The following is a 22,551-nucleotide window of genomic DNA, read 5'->3' as shown; positions in this document are numbered from 1 at the left end:
GCATACTTGACAACTTCGGTCAAAGTAGGCAATATTTGGCAATCTTGACACAACTTGACCTAAGACTCATTAGACCTCACTCAGGACAAAAAATGGATTCAAAACCATCCTTATTCACCCATTCACCTACACAAGGCCTTGAACACCAAAATTTAAGAACTTGTTCACCCAAACCCCTAGGTGCTCCTGCACCAATATGAGACACAATATAGTGTACTATTTTGTCATGAGTATACTCACCCCTATAAGACTTAAATCTGATGATATATATATATATATATATATAAGGTAAATTGATCTCACAACTATAGAGAGAGACGTCAACAAATGAAGGAGATATAATAAGCTTAGAAAGAGACTATTGGTAATAGGTATTAATACACAAATTAAGCAATAGAAACAAAGATCAAAAAGTTTGATTTCAAACCGAAATGACGATCCGGCCGACACAATTTTTCTAGGCATGATTTAAGTAATAAATTTTAGAAAAAAATCCTGACAACGAGAATTTCATCGGCTATGTAGACATCGCCAATTCATAAAGCATAGAACGACTTTCATGCTAAAGCTTTCTGAAAAATAATAGCGACACATGCAGAAATAATTTGACTGAACACAGTCCATAGGACTGCTAAGTTACGCCCTCTGTTGAGTATGCTTTCTGTATCTACTACTAGGTAAACCTTCTGTAGAATGTTAAATATCATAAAGAATACACATTTGTACAACTCGATAATGTATCACACTGCATTCAATCCCTTGGGTAGAAAAAAGCTTTCTTTCCTTAGCTCTGTACGCTTATTATATCACACCTTTTTCATTTTCCCTGACAGCGTAGGCCGAAAATGTTTTAAGATTTGTAACCATGGCTTAAAATCAATACTCGTCTTAGTCTAAACATGTGATTTCTTTTACATCTTAAGGGGAAAAGACAAATTTTAAATTACTTACCGTTCCTCACGAAGTCTTTCATGTGAGATTCAAGGCAAATCTGCAATTTTGTTCCCTGCAGGTTTGATTGCAAGAGGACTTAGCAAACAACTCTTTATCAGATTATCTTCAGTTGGCAACTTGGCAATAAAAGAGGAAAAAAGCATAGATGTAAACAAACTTACGTTGCTATTGCCATCTGGCAAACTCTTCATCTGTTTGATATTCGCCTTCACTTGTAGCGTAACCATAATCATGTAGACCACTATCAAATTCTAATTCAGCTCTCGTTCTCTGTGGAATATCATCTTCAATATCATCAGCATCCTCTTTGGATGTTTTCGAGGTGTAACTCTCCGCCAATAAATTCAAGTCTTTAAGGAATATCTCAAATTTTTCATTCGCAATCCCGTTATTAACCAGCTGCATTCCACACTCTTTAACTTCAATGTTCCTCCCTTTTGCTTTCACATTAATACTATGAGCAGCCTGCATCCTTTTAACAAGCGAATGTGTTTCTCCATACATACAAACGTATAACTGATCTCCCTCAATGTTCTGTCTGTTGCTGAAAGTTGTAACCCAGATTGTTTGATCATCTGCTACGATGGCCAGCTCCATGGGATTTCCAGAAGGGGATCCGAAGTTGCAATACTCATGCATGAAATTTACAACGAAGCAAAGCAAAATACCTCCACATTTAGTGTTATTTCCTATAGGATAATTTAGTATATCTGTGAAGTTATCGTCATTGAGAAAATGACCTCCTGTTTTGAGTTCCAAACACCATGGAACTCCATTTGCGTGGATGCAAACTTCTTCTAACTTGGGCATATCCTGACAACCATACATCAATGTCAAAATCACATTTAAGGATGCTCAAGAGATTAAGAATTTTGAACAGAAAATACAGAGTCCCACATACCTTGATATACTGATTAAGCTCCAATACAGAGACACCAGATCCCCCAAAGTATAACGCTTCTAATGATTTCAACCCTTCGACTCCAGACAGACTTTTAATACTTACACAGTTAAATATGTTAAGCACTACCAGGCTCTGACATGAGCTAAGCTCTGGCATTTCTATTAAGTTTTCACAGTTGCATAGAATCAAACTTCTCAACCTCTTCAAACATGACATATTGGGTAATCTTATCAATTGTGTACAATTGCCCACGTCTAACTCTACAATTTCTTGGGGAAGAATAGGAAGTTCTTCAAGAGATTGGCAATTATTCAAGTTCAGCTTCGTTAAATTAGGAAGTTTACAAATGCTTGAAGGTAGTTGGCAGAAAAAGTTATTGTCTAGGTTGAGGATTCCCAGAGTCAATAGATCTCCGATCCCTTCATGAAGACCATCTAAAAGATTGCAGCCACTTGCATCAAACCACACCAGTGATGGAAGCTGAGAAAAACTTGAAGGCAGTTGCATTAAATTAGGATTATGCCTCATTTCCAAAATTCTGAGGTTTACAAGATTTCCAAAAGTATTGGGAAGGTTGAGTAATCTTGGGCAGTCATTGATATACAGTTCCTCCAGCTGAACAAGCTCTCCAAATTCCTCTGGTAAACAATCTATGCTACTACATTTGTTCATTTCAAGATACCGCAGACAACGGATTTCTCCAATTGATGTAGGTATACTTCTTAAACTTTCACAGCCACTTAAAACCAATTTTTTCAAGCACGAGAGATTTTCCAATGAAGGTAACTCCAGAATAAGCTCTAAAAACTGTATATCAAGTTCTTTTAAGTTATTCAGCTCTCCAATTGAATTAGGCAGAACTCTAATGGACAAGCAGCCAGCTAATATTAGCTTTTCCAAATTAACGAGCTTGCCAAAACTAGGCAGATTCTCAATATTTCTTGAAAATCCTATATCTAGTTCTTTTAGAGCGGTTAATTCTTCCATGGCCCATGGCAACTGCTTAAGTGAAGAGCAATGGCTGAGTGAAAGTTTCTCAAGTGATGAGAGCTTAGAGATACCACACGGAACTTCTGTTAAGTTTCTACACCAGGAAAGATTTAAGCACTTGAGTCCTTCTAGGATACCAATGGAGTCTGGTATACTCCTCAAGTTGGGACAATCTTCCAGATCCAGCACCATAAGTGCTGGGAAGATTGAGAAATCTGGAAGCCTCTCTAGATATTGAGCAGATCTCAGCCGAAGCACATTGAGATATTTGAATTCCTGTCAAAAGTAAACCAGATCACAATATTATGAAATATTGAAATAGAATCACCTACGCCTACCAATAATGTGGTCTAATGATTATCATTGATGAGAAAATCAACCTTGTAAAGAGATCCCTGACTCCAAAGTTCCTGTAACGCACTAGGAGAACCCTTTATATCGGAACTCAAATCCAGTACAGTTAGATGATTTGCAGACCATTCCCATGGCAAACATTTCAATGGACAAGAATTCCAACGCAGCCATCTCAAATCAGGACATAAATTTAGGAAGTCCCCATCAACATGTTCTCCATCAATCCAAAGCAATTGCAGATTTTCCATGGGTGAAAAGGATTCTGCTTTAAATGCTATATTGCTTCTGTCCGTTCTGGATATAGAGATACTTTGAATGCTCATAATTCCCTGTTGAGATATAAATTCCATTGTAATTATAAGAGTATCGATTCAAATTGCTTGATAAGTTTAAGTGTTTGACATGCCCATCTTCCTAAACACTAAAATTCTAGTAAAAAGCTTGCAGTACTAAAATATAGATGGATTCTTACCAGGCCTTCCTTTATTACATGGAGGGCATCTTCCAGTCTCCATATTCTAGTCCGTCCTCCAAGGTTTGGAGACATATCTGCAACCATTTCCCTTCCCATGTCTTGTAGAAGATCATGCATTATAAACTGATTTTTGTCATTTATCAAGACAAGTGAATTCTGAATTAAATTTTCTAAGGCTCTGTTTGGAGTATGGCCAATAGCTTCCCAGAACCTTGATGCTGTTTCCAGGTTCTCTTTCCCAACAAAAAAACAGGCGATGTCTAGAAATATTTCAAGCTCATGATTGGTAAGAACTTGTGTACTTACACAGAGGCGCGTGTGGATGTCCTGGTCAATAGTGTTTGCTAAATGCCTCATAGACTCATCCCAATATTTAGTTTCTGTCCTGCCATATAAGGATGCCCCAATTACTTCAAGCAAAAATGGATTTCCCCCGCAAGCTTCTACAATCTTTTGCGATCTGTCCTCGTAGCCATCATCAGGATAAGTTCTGAGAAATGCATGCCAGCTAAATAACTCAACACTCTCTTCAAATTTTAGCATGTCCATTTCGTAAATTTTATCTGCATGTGCAAAAACAAGTAGCTCTGTATCTCGGGGTATTAGGAGTAGTCTACTCCCAGGCGCAAGCCAATCCACACTAAGGGCTTCTAATTGCATTGAATGATCAATGTCATCTAAGATAACAAGTGCCCTAATGGATCCCAGATGAGCTTTCATCAGTGCCTTGCCATGCTCAATATTTTTCACAAGAATGTCTTTTCTTGAAAGATCTTTCAAAATCTGTTCCTGCAATTCGCACAACCCCTTTGCCTTAACAGAAGCGACAAAGCTACGAGCCTGAAACCTAGGGCCGAGGCTATTGAGAATAGCTTTGGCAAGGGTGGTTTTCCCAATTCCACCCACACCACCGATAGCTACTACCATTTTTAGTCCCTCTGATGCCAGCTCAAGTTTGTCAGTCAGATCGTGTATACGTTCCTCCAGCCCAACAGCATGTAATGGCTGATGCAAGGGTTGAGGATTCAAGATTTCAAGGATATCAATTACGACACGCTTCAGCAGCCTCGATTCGGTCCTAAACCATTACAATACCGGATTGTTAACAAATGAAAATCTTCGAGTAAAACCTAAAAGATGATTGCATAAAGCCTATAAGTTGTTTTTCTCACCTGTAGTCCAACGAAGACCATCCGGAGAGAAAAGATGCTTGTGGTGGAGCATTTAAAGAGGAGAAAATTCCATCAGTGGAATCCTTTGCCAGCTTATTCAAAGCTTTATCATACAGGTATTTGATATCTTCATTTACATCATAAAACAGAGGCCTGATTATACTATTTGGTCTGCAAATGCACAGCCATTGTTGTAGATACAACAAATGGTTCTTTTCCGAGAATATGGGAATGTGAACATTTGTCCCGTCTGAAACCTGCTTCGAACTAAAAGTTTTTTTATCATTCATTTCCCAGTGAAATGACTCAATGACAATGACATTGACCCCTCCCGCTTTAAGAGACTTAACCAATTTGTTAACAAATGTTTTCACCATATCCCAGTCATAACATATTAGAAAAATGCGGTGCTGGTTTGTCTGCACAGGCACTTTCATCGACTGACGTTTATATTCCACAAATGTTCTTCCTTCTGGTAATTCGACCAACTTGGCATATTTATTGCCAACAATAGGGTGTATAGTTTCAAGCTTGCCAAGGCTGGAAGATGGCATATCCAGTAAAGTCGTTTGCAGGTTGAGGACATTCAAAGTCAATAAATCTCTGCTGTGCTGGGGCAAATGAAAACTAATTCGCATCTTGCGATCCTTCAATGGCAACAAATTCATGACCTGTTGACGAATACAGATAAAGCTCTGCAGATTGATAACCTTTAACATGGACAAATCTCTGATCCGAGGAAGGTGAAAGATGCTTTGCAGGTTCTGATCGGACGCCCCAAGCAAATCTCCTATCCTTTGTGGAAGAAACAAAATGTTATTAAGGTTGAGAACCTCTTGTGAAGAATCCATGGACCAGCTAAAGTTGGAACCTACCATCTCTAGCAATTCTATCTCTGAGCTATCAGTCTTATTTTTGTTTGAAATCTGATCAACCACTGAGCTATTGGCCTTTTCCTCATTTGAAACCTGCTGTACCACTGAGCTATTGAATCTTTTATCATTTAAATTCTGTTCTACACCTAAAGTAGTGATCCCAAATAGATCTATGATCTGATCTGTCACTGATTTACTCGCCCTCTGATTGACCACTGAGCTATCAAATATATGATTTAGTGCTGAGCTACTAAGCCTTAAAGTACTTTCCAGACCAAGGTACTGCAATGACAACAAGTGCTTGAGGTGTAGAGGGAGGGCATTTAGTGGATGATGAGTAGAATTTCTGGCTTCAAAGAGCAGATTAGATCCAGAAAGAAGATTATCTAGTAGGTTTGAGCCACTAACATCTAGTCGCACCAGCCATTGAAGCCTGCTAAGTTCCAACTGTACACGATTCAAGTTGAAATTGGCAAAATTAACAGATGAAATACGAAACAGTTCAAGGCGTATCTGGAAACTTCTCTGAACATCATCCATTCTTTGAAGCTTGGGCATTTTATGACGTGACAGAAGGAGATGCAACTTGACATCGGTTGATGAACGTTTCACAACTGTTCTGGGTAAAGGAGTCTCAAGAAAAGATGGGGAAAGTATGCGCGGAGCAAACATTTTGGGCACTTCTGCTGGAGCATCCATGGCTGGATAAACGGTGGTCGGCATGTTATTCTGGTAGGCTTTGCTTGGCAAGCCTTCTTTAGTAGGGGCACTTATATGTAAAATAAGCGATTTGCACATCTCATCTATATCCCTGCTAAGTTGTTGAAGCTCTTCCCCGTCCCTTGAAGCATCGAACACCCTTTAGATGAGCCAGTCAAATGGTAAGAGATTATGATCTTGTCTAAAGAAACAAAAAATTATGTTGCTCTCGAAAATAGACAATCAGAATGTCTTTGAGCTAGAAAATGAACATTAAAACAGTGGTTGCTTTACCAGCTAATTAAGAGAATTGTAAATACATATTTAAGATAAAATAAAACTGTTTTAAGGCAAAACAGTTTAGCACCTTCCAAAACCAGTATGTGGTTTTTGCAGATGAGATAAGATGGCTCCGATTGCTATCAAATGTATAGACTCGTTCAATTTAGTATCTAATTCCATTTTTAAATCAGGAAGATTCTGAAGTTGAAGGATTACTTTGGACAAATGAGCCATAGACATAAAAAGTCTTAAACACTCCTCTTCATTTTTGTTAATGGTATACACATCTTCTAAAGATGCACCCAGCATTAAAAATCCCACGGCAGTCCAATGAGTGTTTCTAGTAGCATTTAGCACTCCTATAATTGTATGATGTTTGTCTCCGGAATATAATCTTATCTGCAAAAATAAAAAAGCAAAAACAAGAATAAATGTTTCACTTCATAATTAACTATGATAAAAAAAATCTTTTACATAATATGTCTCAAATGAAAAATGGTCTATTGAAATATGGAATGCTTATTCAACAAAAAAGAAAATAAAAAGTAACATGCTAAAAATAAAAACAATATTTTATTGGCTAAAATATAGATATATAAATAATTTTAAAATGAAATAAAAGTGTTTGTATTTTGAATATTATACATAATTTTTGAATTTTAAAAAAAATTAAGATGAATTTTCATATATTTTTAAAATTAATTTGTAAGTATAATTTGTATTAACATTTCAAATCAAAGTAGATATGGGACTGATTTTGATGATTGCCAAAAATGCATAAGAAACTTTTAAAATTATCTGTTAAAAAGTATATTCCTTTTAATAAACTTTTTCTATTTAAACATGCTTTTATAAATATTTATCACATTTTTACACTTCTTAATCTAAACTATTGGTTGTAACTTACAAAACTAAAGTTATTGAAAAAAAAGAAAAATATTAGTAAATATAAATCAAGGTTACATGGATATGTGTGCTCACACTCCTAGGACGAATACCCACATACCTAGGTACCCACTAGTACTTAATGGAGAGCATTATAGCTAAGGACCTTAATTAAGATTTTTAATTTTTATTTGCATATGAGCTTCTTGTTTATCATGCTTAATTCAGTACAGAATCAGTTTGAAACTTTGATACAATACTGATTAACACTAAACTTTATCACTGTTCAAGTCACAAGTTTAAAATTTGCAATATGTCTTTGTTATATGATTTATAATTTTCTTGTTCATGTTTAAAGTGTGCCTTCTCTATTATGCAGCTCAATATTTAACATACATTATTATTACAAACATATTGCAAATCTAAAACTGAAAACAATACATTACATCTTCAAACTTTATCATTATTGTTACTTTGAAAAGCCTTTATTATGACCCAGATTTTTCAATTTTTAATGATTATTAAATTAGTGTACCCAAGTACCTCCATCCCCTATTTTAAAAAATAGTTATACCCATATGCTAAGCTGTCATCGTACTCACGTACCCCGTCCCCGTGCAACCTTTCTACAGTTTATATTAATATCATTCTTATTTCAGGATTTCGTTGTTTCTGAAATTTCAACACAATATTTAGATTCACACTATAAACCACTATAAATCACCATGAAGATGATGACTTCTTTTTTAACTTTATTTCATTCATTCTGACAATAGTTCAGAAATGTAAGTTTAACAAATTTCAGACGTGGTCAATTTTAGAGAGACGGAAAGATGTTTATCATCAGAATGAAGATAGCCAATAAGACAATTTGTATACCTGCTTGGCAATTTGTTTCACATGTTTTGACGCCTGATCTGTGAAATTGGAAACGTCTGATGCAGTAGTGAGGTCAGGCAACTTCTTGGGGATGGCGTTTTTGGTTCGCTGAAAACAAATACATGAATGGCGTTGTTAACTTGCAAATGGTATTGTTAACTTGCAAAATATGAAAATTTCAAATGAAATAGAAAACAGAATAGTTTGTACCAGCTGAGTATCGTAATTAACGAGAAAAGCGTCAATTTGGGCAACTAATTGGCCAAGATCGAAGTCTGGCTTATCTGCTTTAGTCTTTAAAATTTGATCAATGAGTTGGGAAGAAGTATTAGAGGATGCAGCGGAGTTACTGATCGTTAAATCGGGAACCATAATATCCTTACCTTCACTAATATCTTTAGTAATTATTTGCCTTAACTTACTATGGCTTATTTTATAGCGCTGCAGGATTTGTCTTCCCTGGAATCGTTTTTGGCAGGACTCGGCAGATTTAGCTGCAGATCTATTTGTAGCCATGAGACCAGTGGTAGACAGGTCAAAGATTTCAGCATTTGGGTCTGCAAAACCACTGGAAACGGGACGGTGCAGGGGGGCGACATCAAATTTCTCGGACGGACCGCTCATTTGATCCATGACGTCCTCGGGAATTCCCGATTTGTCCTCCTCAAAAGCTTTTTGCATCTCATGATTGTGTTTCCCCTCATATGTAGTGATTAGTATTTCTGCATCCATTGCGTCCCGTTCCACTCTTTTCCTCGCATGACAATTGCTATGAGTGCATCTGTAATAATGCCTGCATACTATCAACGAATACAATGAGAAAATGGCCGCTGTTTGGAAAAAAGAAGAAGACCGGAATGGAAATTGGAGGGTGTGGAAAGCACCTATCATTGCCGCCTTTCGTTGATTTCTGTCCATACTTTCGCCACCTGTAGCCATCGTCCAAAACGTCTACTTTGGATCTGGTTTTGTAGGTAGTCATTGGAGATTGTTCAGCCTTCCTCTTCAGGAACTTCTGAGTGCTTCTGTTTCATAGATATAGTTTCCCAAGAATGAGCAACAAACAAAAGCCAAATGTGAAAATTGTATCTGAAAGGTTGTGAAGTAAGGAGACAAAAGCTTACAGGATTCTATGTGAGAGCTGAGACTTGTTCGATTCGAGCAGCGAAGGCTCTGGCGAAGATTCTGATGAGAGGGCTCCCCCTTCAAGTTTAATGGGCGACTGGGGTTCTGCAAAGGGTGGAGAAGACGAATGGAAAATAGATCTGTCATCTCGTGGTAGCCACGTTTCGGCCGATTCAAAATTGAGGAATGGGCTCAAGGGAGATTTCAAGGAAGGAGGGAATCCTTCTCGTCGTTCGCCTGTTTTATCAGGCTCTGCAGGGTTGCACAGTTGAGCATTAACCGTAAGCCAGGCACTTTCTTCAGCAAGCGCGTCGCAGAAGACCCGGTGAGTTAGAAAGCTATCCCTTCTGCAAATCGTGCCACCGCACTGTTATCACCTTGAAATGGAAGAAGCCCTAATCCCTACAAACTTCAAATATCAAAACCCTACAAACCCCAATCTACCTTGATACGGAACGACCCTCGGATCGGTTCCTTCAATTCCCTTACCTGTTAAAAAGGGTGCCGCAATCGCAGCGGTATTCTCTGGTTCCGCAGGTCTTGGAATGAGCTTCACAGTCGGACTGCAGGGCGTAATGCTTTTTGCACTTGTCGCACTTCCATTTCTTCTCAGCGTGCTTCTGGGAGAAGTGCTTCTTGATACCCATAAGGTCACCCAAAGCCTTTGACGGCTCGTGGTGGACGCATGTCGGTTCCGGGCATATGTAAACCCGCTCCCTGGTCTCCTTCGTCGTCAGTTTCCCCTGCAGGTTGTGGCGTCGCCGATGCAGCTGCAGATTCTGATCCCGCTTGAAACCCTTATTGCAGATTTCGCACACGAAATAGTTCGTCGCCATCAGAGTCCTGGGTGACAGTGCAATCACCTCCGTATCCGGGTCTGCGAAATGCATTTCCCAAATCCAATTAACCTCACAAAACCCTTAAACCAGGAAAAAACCAAAAAAAAAAAAAAAAAAATTGCTCCCATTTTGAAACAAACAATCGCATGGGTTTTACCACGCATTTTGGGAAGATCTCTCTTGCGCTTCACACCCGCTTGGTGCCCTGAATTACTGGTTTTATTCCCGCGATCCCCCAATGGCGTCTGCTGCCCACAATTTGTAGAAGCAATGGCCTCGCCAGAGATCGTAGGGACATTGGATTGTGTCTGCTGGGCCATGCCGATTTTCTCCGAAATATTGTTATTACACAGATAGCGTTGCTTATGAGCGCAATCGTTCTGATTTCCTTCGAATTTCGCAGGGGCGAGCAAGACCGTGTAATGAATCGCGGCCATTCATCTTTTTCACCATTTTCGGTTTTTCCCCTTGGATAATTTATATCACGAGAGTCAAAGTGATATAAATATCTCATCGTCTGGAGTCGCCGGTTTTGACTGTTAGATTTCGCGTAACGGGCAGAATTTATGGATTCTCATTCATCCTTTTATATTCTTCTTCAATCTCAGATTTGAAGTGGGCCAGACCGCAGTTTTGTCATTCTACGCTTCCTTCTCAGACTTATGTTATTTAGGCTACACAAAATTCTCTTCCATAAGAGCCAAATATTCAGACGAAGAAGCTGCACATATGCAAACTAACAAAAGCTAAATCTTTTCAACATTTTCTCTCGTGGTGTATAAAGGTTTTATCACTTGCGAATCTTCAAACTTTTGATAACACACACAGAGTCGAATGTATCTGAAATCCAAGTGGGTCTCAAGCTTTCTTGCCAGTTATTCGACATTGATCTTTGGTCTGAAAATTATGTGGTGTAAAAGCTGTTGAGCATCCATTCTTCATTTGATTAGGTATTTGATCGACAGCATTTTCTTTAAAAAGATTCTGCTCTTTGTTAAATGTTGTGGAACAATCACCTGTTGCTCTTGCTTTCGATAAAATTGGTAAGTGAGAAGCGCTAAGGCGAGATCTGTATATATTGAAGAACTCGAAGCAGGCCTACAGACGAATCGGCACTGGTGATAAAGATCCCACTCTACAAACTCCTTATTGAGTGATCATTGCACAGATATTCGTAGTCTAAGATCGAACTTCATTTGGCGTTTGTCAAATCTTACATATCTCTCCTGGTACGAAGAATGATTATAGTATTGTAAGAATTCGATCACTATATTTTGTTCAACTTAGATTATACAATTGAAATTCAATCCATTAAAATGCAGAGAAGAGCACGAATAGATATGAAATTCAATTCTTCAAAATGAAGGGAAGAGAGAAGAGCGCGAATAGATAATGTGGGAAGGGAATGGAAGGGAAGGGAAACAGTAGGTATGAACATAGAGTGACTTCTAAACTTAAATGTAGAGGTATAAATAAATAAACTTAAAACAAAGAACATATATTAATAACATTAGTTTATCATAATTATAATTGTTTAATTTATAATTTTTAAAATATAATTATAATAAGTATATGATCTTTAGGTAAGAGCTTATAATGCATCAGTATATTGCGAGCTTTTATTGTGAGGTCTTGGGTTTGGTATGCTTCTTATTGGGGAGGTCTTTGGTTAGAGTATAATGGAACTTAATATTTAATAATAATTAATTTAACTAAATAAATACTAATTTTAGTCATCATTAAAATAGAAAATCAAATTAAACTATAGTAACTTTGCTCAAAATTTTTGATTCTTTATTTTGATTGATTGAATAAATAAATAAATTGAACAAAATGATTCCATTGTTTCATGCCCTAATAATTGTTGAAAAAAGTATTTAGAGGAGAACACCTAATTTTAATAGGTATTATAGTCTCCTTATTACTGAAATGAAATCAACATGGAATGAGTAAAATAGTTAAAGAAATGATATCTCTTGATTACCATTCCTACAAATGAAGAGAGGATGGGTTGGCCTAGTAAAGATACACATACCATTTTCATATGATATTTATCTAATATATTAATATTTGTTTTAACATAATTTTAAAAAGAAAAAAGAAAAAAAGATACAAGATAATTTGAGCAGCAAATATAGTTGTGGGTACTACATGACACTCAATATTCTGATATATCAATGCTTAATAAGACTAGTTTAAATAAACATATTATATTTTCCAAATTCCTCTTACCTCATTACATAATATTTCACTCTCACTTACTACATCCATTGACATTTTTAAGTGCATACACTAGTCTTGTATCCCATATTCCTCCTAAGGGTATCTATTTAAATAGCATCCCTTCTCATATTAACACATTTGTTCATTTTTTGCATTGATAGTTTTCATTCTTAGCATCCATTATAATGACTTGGCAATCTATGTAGTCTAGTTCATTTTGCCTTCTATTTTGTTTTGTGTTTTCTATCTTCCTTGTCATTCATCTTTGTGCTTTTTAAATCATTGAAGTACAAGATCTTGATTCATAGGAGTACAATGGGGTGAGGTTCATCTCAAATGTATGTATGTCTATTTAGAATGTCTCCATTGTTGGATGTTAGAATGATATGGAAAGATGGATTTCGATTTTCCTCATCTGCATCTAATAGGCCTCATGTGCAAAACTTGTAATCATTATTTTCCATTTTTTAAAATTTTTTTAAAAGCTTTACATCAAATAGTATTTGTGCCTTGTTTATTATCTTCACCGCATCTTTTTTTTTTACCATACCATGACCTAACATCTCTTTGAATAAGCTACTCTATGCTCCATAAATGGATTTATTACATAAAATAGCTCATTTTATATTGTGTGTGTGTGTGTGTGTGTGTGTGTGTGTGTGTTACATATTCTTCTCACTTCTATTATATCCATTTGTTATATCATTGATACCACAATGTTACACATACCTACCACATATTGTTGATGCCTATTTATTCATTGTCAATGTGTGTTGCATTTTGGTAAACATGCTACTAGCATACCTTTTCCTTACATTACATCATATGCTATTGGATTATGTGCATTCTAAAAATTATATATTTTAAAGTTTGTGTTAGTTTATCTATGTTACAACTAGTTTATCTATGTTATAATTTTTGTGTTTGTACAACCATTCTATTTGTATTATTCTACCAAGATGATATTGTGCATTATTAATGTGGAGGGGGAAATTGTAAATTGTTATTAAACCAAATTGAAACAACCAATTATATTTCTAAATAATTATATATTTACGTTTATAGTCATTTATTATTTTGGCAAGTTACATGTTATTTAAACTAGATATTAATAAATAAATAAAATTATATTTCATTGAAATCTTTGTGGGTTTGGATTTGATAATGTCAAATTATTAAGAGACACAAATTTTAATAAATAGAGATCACACAATGTGAATATCAATAGGTATGAGTTTATGCAATGATCTAGAATTTCATGAGGCAAAGAAAGTGAGAATTTCCAAATCTACAGATATCTCCCATGTAATTATTTCAATTCAATTACAGAGAAATAGGAAATGCATGGTGGGGGGGTGAAGGGGAAAGTGGGGTGAATCAATATTGCAACACTTTTACACCAATTAATTACTTCAAAACTTAAGCATATGCATCCATAATAAACAATAATAAAAAGTAAATAATATAAGAGTAGGAAGCTCATAACACCATGATTTTTTTTTGAGTGGATAATCCAAGAGGCCACACTTCTTTGAGCTATTTACATGAACATATGATGTGCCTAGTTTTGTGCTTCCACACTTTGCATATATTATGTTGAGGTTATCTTAGAGAACATAATGGCTTCCTTCACCTATTTTGAATGTCAGCCAAAAATTGCATAGAAGGGAGAGAAATAGTGGTGATGGAATGCATGTGCAGAGGAGTTAGGATTCATATTTTTAGAACTTGTGCTAAGAGGTCACATTGTTGGAAACTATAATTGGAACAATTATTATGTTGTAATTTATGTCAAACATTATTGGTGAGATAGTTTCTTCTTGAGTAGAAGTCCATATCAAGATGATTAATGAAGAGGATTTGAGAAGAAGAGATAACAAGAGGACCTCGAGGAAAGGTTGAGTGTAATGCCCCACCAAGAAACTCAAAAAAAATTAACCTAAAGTTTCACTAAGTTTGTCAAACCTTTTTTTTAAAGATAACAATTAAATAATAGATATAATAGCAGAAGCAATAACTCACATATATACAACCATCATAAAATAGATTACATCTTTTAAGGGTCCCATAACGTTGAATCTCATTTAAGTTTTATTAATACTAAATCCAATGCATAACAACACTAAATAAAAGAATAACTACAAGTATGAATCTATATAAATAATATACAATTATATTGAATGCCACTTGGCAATAATCAGAATGCATAATCATCCACTATATAAGTCACAAGGTATGAAAAGCTCAAAGAATATATATCATAAGTAAAATACATCATCTCATAAGTTCTTTGATAAAAAAAACATAGTACAACCAAATACAATCATCCAACAAAAATATAAGATTAGATAAAAGGGAACATCTACATAAACACATCCAACAATGACATCCAATTGTCAGATGTCAATGGTATAAGAAAAATGCACTACCACCTAACCTCATGGAACGTAAATGGCCCACTCCCACTACACTTAGGAGATAAACTCAAGTCCCATATGGATATCAAGACACAATTCATAACCAAAATATAGGTTCAAGGAAACATCTGAAAGAAAACTATCTCAAAGGTTACCAAGACACAAGTATCATTTAATCCGAGAGGCAACAAGACACGTAGTGGATTTACTATGTAATTGGGCGAGTTTCATCACATGAGCCAACTCTAAGGTTAACCTGGCAACTTCTTTGGACTCTGCCCCCCTAGTATCTCTATGCGGCACCAATATCCTCTTATACACACAAGGCATAATAATGAAGCAAGGTTGCAAAAAAGAATCCTCTCTACTCCCATCCTAGCATGTACTAGCAATCGAGGCATCAGAGAGTAAAAAAAATGACTGTTTTATTAAAACAAATGGAAATTGGTTACTAAGGCAGCCACTTAGGGATACATCCTTCATTGCAAGCTACTTCCTAATGTATACATAGATTACCTACCCTATGCTCATAAAAGTACAAATCATAGAATCATAGTTCTCACCGTGGCCCTTTATAAGTGACTAGAAAACACCTAACTTGATAAAACGTAGTATTCACCTTAGTACTTTACAAGTAACTAGAAAGCACCACAAGATAAATCACAGTAATCACCTTAGTCCTATAAAAGTAACTGAAAAGCACTAGAAGATAACTAATCGAAAGTTCAAAGGTTACAACAAGAAAGACACTATTATCACCTCAGTTCTATACAAGCAACTGGAAAGCATTAACAAGCACTGACCAAGACTCATCTTAGAAAACACATGACACATCACCATGGTCAGGTATAAAAGATCATATACATAATATCCTCTCAGAAAAAAATCCCCAAACATCTAGTAAACACCCTGACTAGTCAAAGAACTAAGTCAAACTTGAACCCCAACATGAAACACAACAGACATCTCGACAAGAAATTTAAACATTGTTTTCATATGCTTTCAAATTTCAAGATTTCATTGTGTATAGTTTTTTTATTGATGTTAAAATACTATGCACAATCAAATTAAGAAATTTGAAATCATTAGGATGGATTGTAATAGATCTCATTATTTCTGTAGTTTAATTTGTTTTCAAAACACACAGGTTCAATATACAAAAATAGTGTTTTAGTTTTCATTTCAAAATGTATCCCTAAAATTTCATAATGATCGTTTAGTTAAATCCATAAATTAAATTTCATAACAAATAATCCAAATATAACTCATTGGTTTAAAATGAAAAATCTGTTTTTCTAGAAAACTTGTAATTTAAGCCATTAAAGTAATTAAATATTACTATCATAATTTTAATAATAATGATTAATTATTAATTAAAATATTTATTATCTTATTAATAAAGTAATATTTTAATATTAAATTATTAATAATAATAAACATTTAAATTTCATAATATAATAACTATATATTAAAATTAGTAATAATATTATTATTTATTATAAAAACTAAATTATAAAATATTTATTAAATTATAAAATCTAATCATTTAAACTACTAAAACGAATTTAAAAAATGACATGTTTAAAGGCCCACTAGCCTAGGTAGTGTTGTCGTGAGGAGCAACAATGTATTGCCTTATGACAATACCTGTTGCTATGGTAGTTGCCACAGCTGTTGTGCAACCTTAAAAAAATAACCCTCAGGGATTAGGAGAGTAGGGGAGATAAGGGGTACTGGCCTGCCTCCCCCCATCAATTAATTTTTTAATTTTTCTTTATTTAAAAACAAAAAAAAAGTATTCAAGCCCCCTTTTCCCATTTCAAATTCAATTTTTTATTATTATATATAATTATTTAATTATCATATTAATTACCAATTATTGTGGTACACACACACACATATTAGGAGAGGAGGGGAGATAAGGGGTAGTTTCCCGCCTCCCTCCATCAATTAATTAAAAAAAAAATTCTTTATTAAAAATTTTTTAAAAAGTATTCAAGCCCCCTTTTCCCATTTCAAATTCAAATTTTTTTTAATTATAATGTATATAATTATTTAATTATCATAGTAATTACCAATTATTGTGGTACACACACACACATACATAGTGTGTGTGTGTGTGTGTGTGTGTGTGTGTGTGTGTGTGTGTGTATGTACGTACGTACGTATGTACATACATACATACATACATACATACATACATACATACATACATACATACATATATATATATATATATATATATATATATAGATTTCCCAAATTAAACCTGATAGAAGAAATACAAACAATCAATTGAATCTGCATAAAGCTCATTCATGATTTCTTTTCCAAACTCTTCTCGTAACAAAATAATTCTCTAAAGATTCACAACCAAGGGTTTCAAATTCTAAATTCATATACAAATGATTTCAAAATGAAGAACAATGAAATTTGGATCAAGGGTTTAAACTCAATTCAATTTTGAAAATAAATCCATAAAAAGACATGGAGAAGACAGAGAAATCAGAGAATGAAAACTACTACACAAAACAAATGAGATCCTACTAGGATTTGATGCTATTAAACAATGAATGCACGAAGCTCACAAGCAATTCTCTTTCTTCCAAAAACCCTCTTTTTGGAAATTCGATCCTTCAAATCTCCATATGGAGAAATGAACTCTAATTTCCTGATAAAGATTTTTTCCCCAATTTAGAAATTTGATTGTGTAATCATGTGAAACCCCTTTTCCTTTATTATTTTTATTATTTTAATTTCATGCATTAGCCTTTTGTAATTAATTAAAATAATCTTTATTAATCAATTCATTTGTCTATTTTTTTTTTTAGCCAATAGTGGCATGTTGTGATGGTTAAGTTATTGCATTGTTATCCTTGCCATCAAGGTTCAAATCTAATGGGGATGAGGTCCCCCATTTGTGGCCTCACTGGTTCATAGCTCCAGGTCAAAGTGTTTATCCCTCTTTAAAAAAAAAAAGAAAAAAAAATTTTCATTTGTCTATTTTATTAATTCATGAGACATTTTAAATAAAATATTTCTTAATTTCACTAAAAATATTATTTAGAGTTTATTAATTAAAATAAAACTCCTAAATAAATTATTATTAAATTAAATAAATATAAATACACCAAATTAGAACTTTAATAAAATGTGTTAAATTTAATTATTTTATTTAATGAATTTATCAATTAATTAAATATAATTAAATATTGAATTTTCTTAATAAAATTTCTATTAAATTAAATCATTAAATTATTTTTTAACATCATTTAATTATAACTAAAAATCACACTAGACCCACAAACCAAAAGTAAAAACTCAATTGAAGGACAAAGCATAGATTCAAACTCCATGGTTAAAAATCACAAATTCATGTCACTTGACGATTTTAGATCGGTAAAGAACTAAAATATTTGTCCTACTTTCTAGGACAATTGGCCTAGGTTAGGGTTTGTACTCAAGAATTATCTCCCTACTTTTACGATTGAGATACTATGATAGGGCACACTCATCCTGGTAATTCAAGGAAGTCGATGCCTAGTACCTGCAATCTATACAAAATCCATGCATGTACATACACATATAGTCTAAACTAAACATAAAATGATGGAAAGTGGTACATCGTGTAGATCCCAACTAACAAGTGACTATGACTCCCTCCCTCAACCAAATTAGAAACATCATACATAAAGTAAAACATACAAGTACACCATACACATGCAAGTATGGGGTAAGCATCCATAGAAAAATACATATACATAGTCCATCTAACTATCATAATGAAATTTAGAAAAGTGGATAGATCTTGTTATAGTAAAACAACTTTGGAGTGTGAGACTGAGGGGAGTGAGTAGGATGAGCACTTTGATGAGGATATGGAGGATGAGGTAGCTGAGATAGAGGATAAGAAGAAGAAAAAGCTTGATCTTGGGAGCTCGTCTAGGAAGAAAGGGAAGATTAAGGAGGTTGATTCTGAGATGGATACAGAGTCTAGAGAGGAGCTAGAGGAGGGTAATGGAAAAAAAGGCTTTTCTAGTATTGTTACAAGAAACAAGGGGAAGAATACGAATAGGATTTCAAACATACCTTCTAATGATGAACCTCTAATTAAGAGGATGGAGCAAAAAGAGAAGAATGTGCTTTCTCAAGGGAAGGTTGCTAACAAATGGCCTAAGGAGGTGGATAATAAAAGCGACAATTTGGGTAGGGATGTGGATTACCTGATTCATAACAAGGACAATGGTGACCAGGGTTATTTGAAGGGGATCTTTGGTAATATAGGGATAATGCAGAAGAACATTGGTAGTTTGAAGTAGCAAATGTTGGACATTTTGAGAGAGTTTGATCAGCTCAACAAAACTACTAGAGTAGAGAGAACTCTAAGACAACATATTGATACACTTTCTGAGGTGATTGGTAAGGCTAAAGAGGTTAAGAATCTTATGAAATGAGTTTCGCCCCTAGAAACCAAGAATAAAGCTTTGGATCAACTGATTAAAGATTTCTAGAAATGGTTAGATGGTATAGATAACAGAGTGGTCAATATGGACAAGACGGTAAAGAAACTTGTTGAGCAGAATTGTTCTATTCTAAAGACTGTGGTGGACAACATTAATACTCTACCAAAAAAATTTGAATAGGGGAAAGATCAAGGCTCCAAGGACATGAAAGATGACCATGGACCCAACAAGCATACCGGCGCCAACTCAAAATAGATTGAGGTCATGGAAGCCAAAGAAATGGATGATTTGAAGGCCTCTGTGGATAACATGAACATCCTTGTAGACTAGGTAGCTGATTTACTGTAGTTGTCTTTGTGTTGTCTTTTTGCTTTCTTTTTGTTGTCTTTTCCTATTGGTTATTTTAAGGCTTCTTATCTTAGTTAGTTCTATTCTTAGGTGTTGATGCACAATTCTTGTGGGCTTCTCTACTCTTGTTGTTATGTTCCTATGTAAAAATTTTGAGTCCTTTAAAACCTATCATTACTTAATCAAAACTATCATCATTAAATAACTAAAATTATTGTATACATGAAATGACTAGGTATTAAGTATCTCATCAATTAAATCAACTAATTATGAAATAAAATCTAATCAAATCTGATAACTAAGTACCAATAATCATAAAACATAGCATAAAATATTCCTAAAATAATTTGGCAATCCAACATAAAATACCTAAGCATGTACATACACATATAATCTAAACTAAATAGGAAATGGAGGGGAGTGGTGCATCATGTAGATCTTGACTACCAGGTGACTATGACTCCCTCCCTCAACCATATTAGAGATGTCATACATAAAGTAAAACATATAGGTACACAATACACATGCAAGTATTGGGTAAGTATCCACAAAAAATGCATATAAATAATCCATCTAACTATCATCATGAGATAACTGAAACCATTGTACACTAGCATCGTCATCAAAAGGATAATCATGCATACATGAAATAACTAGTACCAAAGTAACTCATCATATAATCAACTAAGTATGAAGTAATATCCAACAATTTGGAAACCAAATGTCACTAATCATCAACCATAATCATAAAGCTGGCCTAAAAGAGTTCAGCAATATAATAAGAAAAATAAACTAGGGGTCATCACTACATATCAATCATCAAACAAATAAAAGAACATGTATAATCTAGGTCTCAAAATATAATATCAAATATAAATAGCGTGCATGTATACATCCAGTTATCTATATCAAATCAAATATAAATAACATGTGTACACATATAAAGTGTCTATCTAATCTATGAATGTCACTCTAGATGAAAGTCTAGATCAAATAATTTATAATTAAACAAAAACTATAGATCATTAGGTGCAGGACTATCATTGTAATGTCTCCTCAAAATATAATTTGAAGACTACTATTAGGATTCTCACTAGGATGTATTGACACCTATATGTATTGAAGAGAGAGTAATATCAATGTACATAATTATATTAAATTAAATCTCTTAAATTTACAAATTTCCTAAAATACATATGTACATATGTATGCATGTGTACATGTGTCTAATTAAAAATATTTAAAACTCACCCATCCACTACTAACATCATTGAATGAGTCTCGACAACGTACATGATCTGGAATCAGAGATGGAGTAAAAAGAGCCATGTCCCCCTATAATACATACATTTGTATGTTCAAAAAATCAAATTATTTTAATGGTGTGGAAAGCACCTAATATTTCTACCTTTCATTGATTTTTATCCATACTTTTGCCACCTATAGCCATTATCCAAAATGTATTATTCAGATATGGTTCTAAAGGCAGTCCTTGGGGATTATTCAACCTTCCTCTTCAGGGACTTTTGAGTGCTTATGTTTCATAGATATAGTTTCCCAAGAATGAGCAAAAAACAAAAGCCAAATGTGAAAATTGTATCTGAAAGGTTGTGAAGTAAGAGGGAAAAATCTTACATGATTGTAAATGAGAGTTGAGACTTGTTAAATTCAAGTAGTAAAGGCTCTGGCCTAATCTATAAAAATCCTAATCTACCTCAATATAAAATGACTCTTAGAAAGGTTTCTTTAATTCCCTTACCTGTAAAACCTTTTTCCACAATGGCAATGGTATTCTCTAGTTCCTCAAGTCTTGGAATAGGCTTCTGAGTTGGACTGCAAGACATAACACTTGGAGCACTTGTCGTACTTCCACTTCTTCTCAATGCGATTTCGATAGAAGTGTTTCTTAATACCCATAAGGTTACCCAAAGCCTTCGACAAATCATGGTGGATGCATGTCAGTTCCAAGCATATTTAAATCTACTCTTTAGTTAGTTTTCCTAATAGGTTGTGGCCTCACCCATGCATCTAGAGATTATAATCCTATTTAAAACCCTTATTGTAGATTTTGAAAATGAAATAGTTCACCACCATCAGAGTCTTGGGCAACAGTGTAATCACCTTCACATTCAAATTTGCACAATGTATTTCCCAAATCAAGTTTACCTTCACAAAACCATGAAACTATTACAAAATAATAAAATTGCTCCTATGTTGAAACAAACAATTTCATGGGTCTTACTAGGAATTATAGGAAGATTTTGTTGGAATTGCTTAAGAGAAGAGTGAATTTTGAGAGGGGGGTTGAATCAGCACTTCAAAAATTTAACCAAAATATGATCGCCACACATCCATCTCAAAATCTAACATGTAAAATGAAATAACTATCCATGCATTTCATACATAAAATAAAGTAAATAACACTTTACACAAGATATTGGTTACCTAGAAACCCTCCAAAGAGAAGGTAAAATTGGGGTGGGGATGACACCCACAAATCTTCACTACTATAGTTGTGTACCCAATTAAGGTTACAATTGTTTGATCATAAACTATGATCTATCTTGTGAAAGATTTTCCCTTTTAAAGGCTTCCAAAGAATGTTAAGTCTCACCCTGTTAAAGGATTTTAACACCCTGCTAAAAGTGTGCCTTGTAAGAGGACTTC

The 22,551-nt window shown here is 34.5% G+C and overlaps 1 protein-coding gene across 2 annotated transcripts; it reads right to left on the bottom strand.

Annotated features, from left to right (window-relative positions):
* Nucleotides 1-339: 339 nt before the first annotated feature.
* Nucleotides 340-10,883, bottom strand: LOC149560190 (uncharacterized). Of its 2 annotated transcripts, XR_016363663.1 has the most exons (14): nucleotides 10,591-10,883; nucleotides 10,084-10,471; nucleotides 9,594-9,941; nucleotides 9,354-9,494; nucleotides 8,680-9,262; nucleotides 8,470-8,577; nucleotides 6,791-7,104; nucleotides 4,850-6,583; nucleotides 3,675-4,755; nucleotides 3,229-3,531; nucleotides 1,856-3,124; nucleotides 1,116-1,767; nucleotides 952-1,006; nucleotides 340-826 (listed from the first exon to the last, which is right to left on the bottom strand). XR_016363663.1 is itself a non-coding variant. In XM_089824540.1 (13 exons), exons 1-12 carry the CDS (start codon nucleotides 10,868-10,870, stop codon nucleotides 1,120-1,122), a joined length of 7,197 nt encoding a protein of 2,398 aa, XP_089680666.1. In that variant the 5' UTR covers nucleotides 10,871-10,883; the 3' UTR covers nucleotides 948-1,006; nucleotides 1,116-1,119. The 2 variants fall into 2 exon arrangements, 1 of the variants encoding a protein (XP_089680666.1); XM_089824540.1 differs by lacking the exon at nucleotides 340-826 and having other exon boundaries at nucleotides 948-1,006.
* Nucleotides 10,884-22,551: the final 11,668 nt, after the last annotated feature.

The sequence above is a fragment of the Cupressus sempervirens genome, chromosome 4 (assembly GCF_028749045.1).
Source record: "Cupressus sempervirens isolate cs-2001-9-10 chromosome 4, ASM2874904v1, whole genome shotgun sequence".
Lineage (NCBI taxonomy): Eukaryota > Viridiplantae > Streptophyta > Pinopsida > Cupressales > Cupressaceae > Cupressus > Cupressus sempervirens.
The sequence above is the reverse complement of the archived record's forward strand: the minus strand, read 5'-3'. Positions and strand labels throughout refer to the sequence as shown.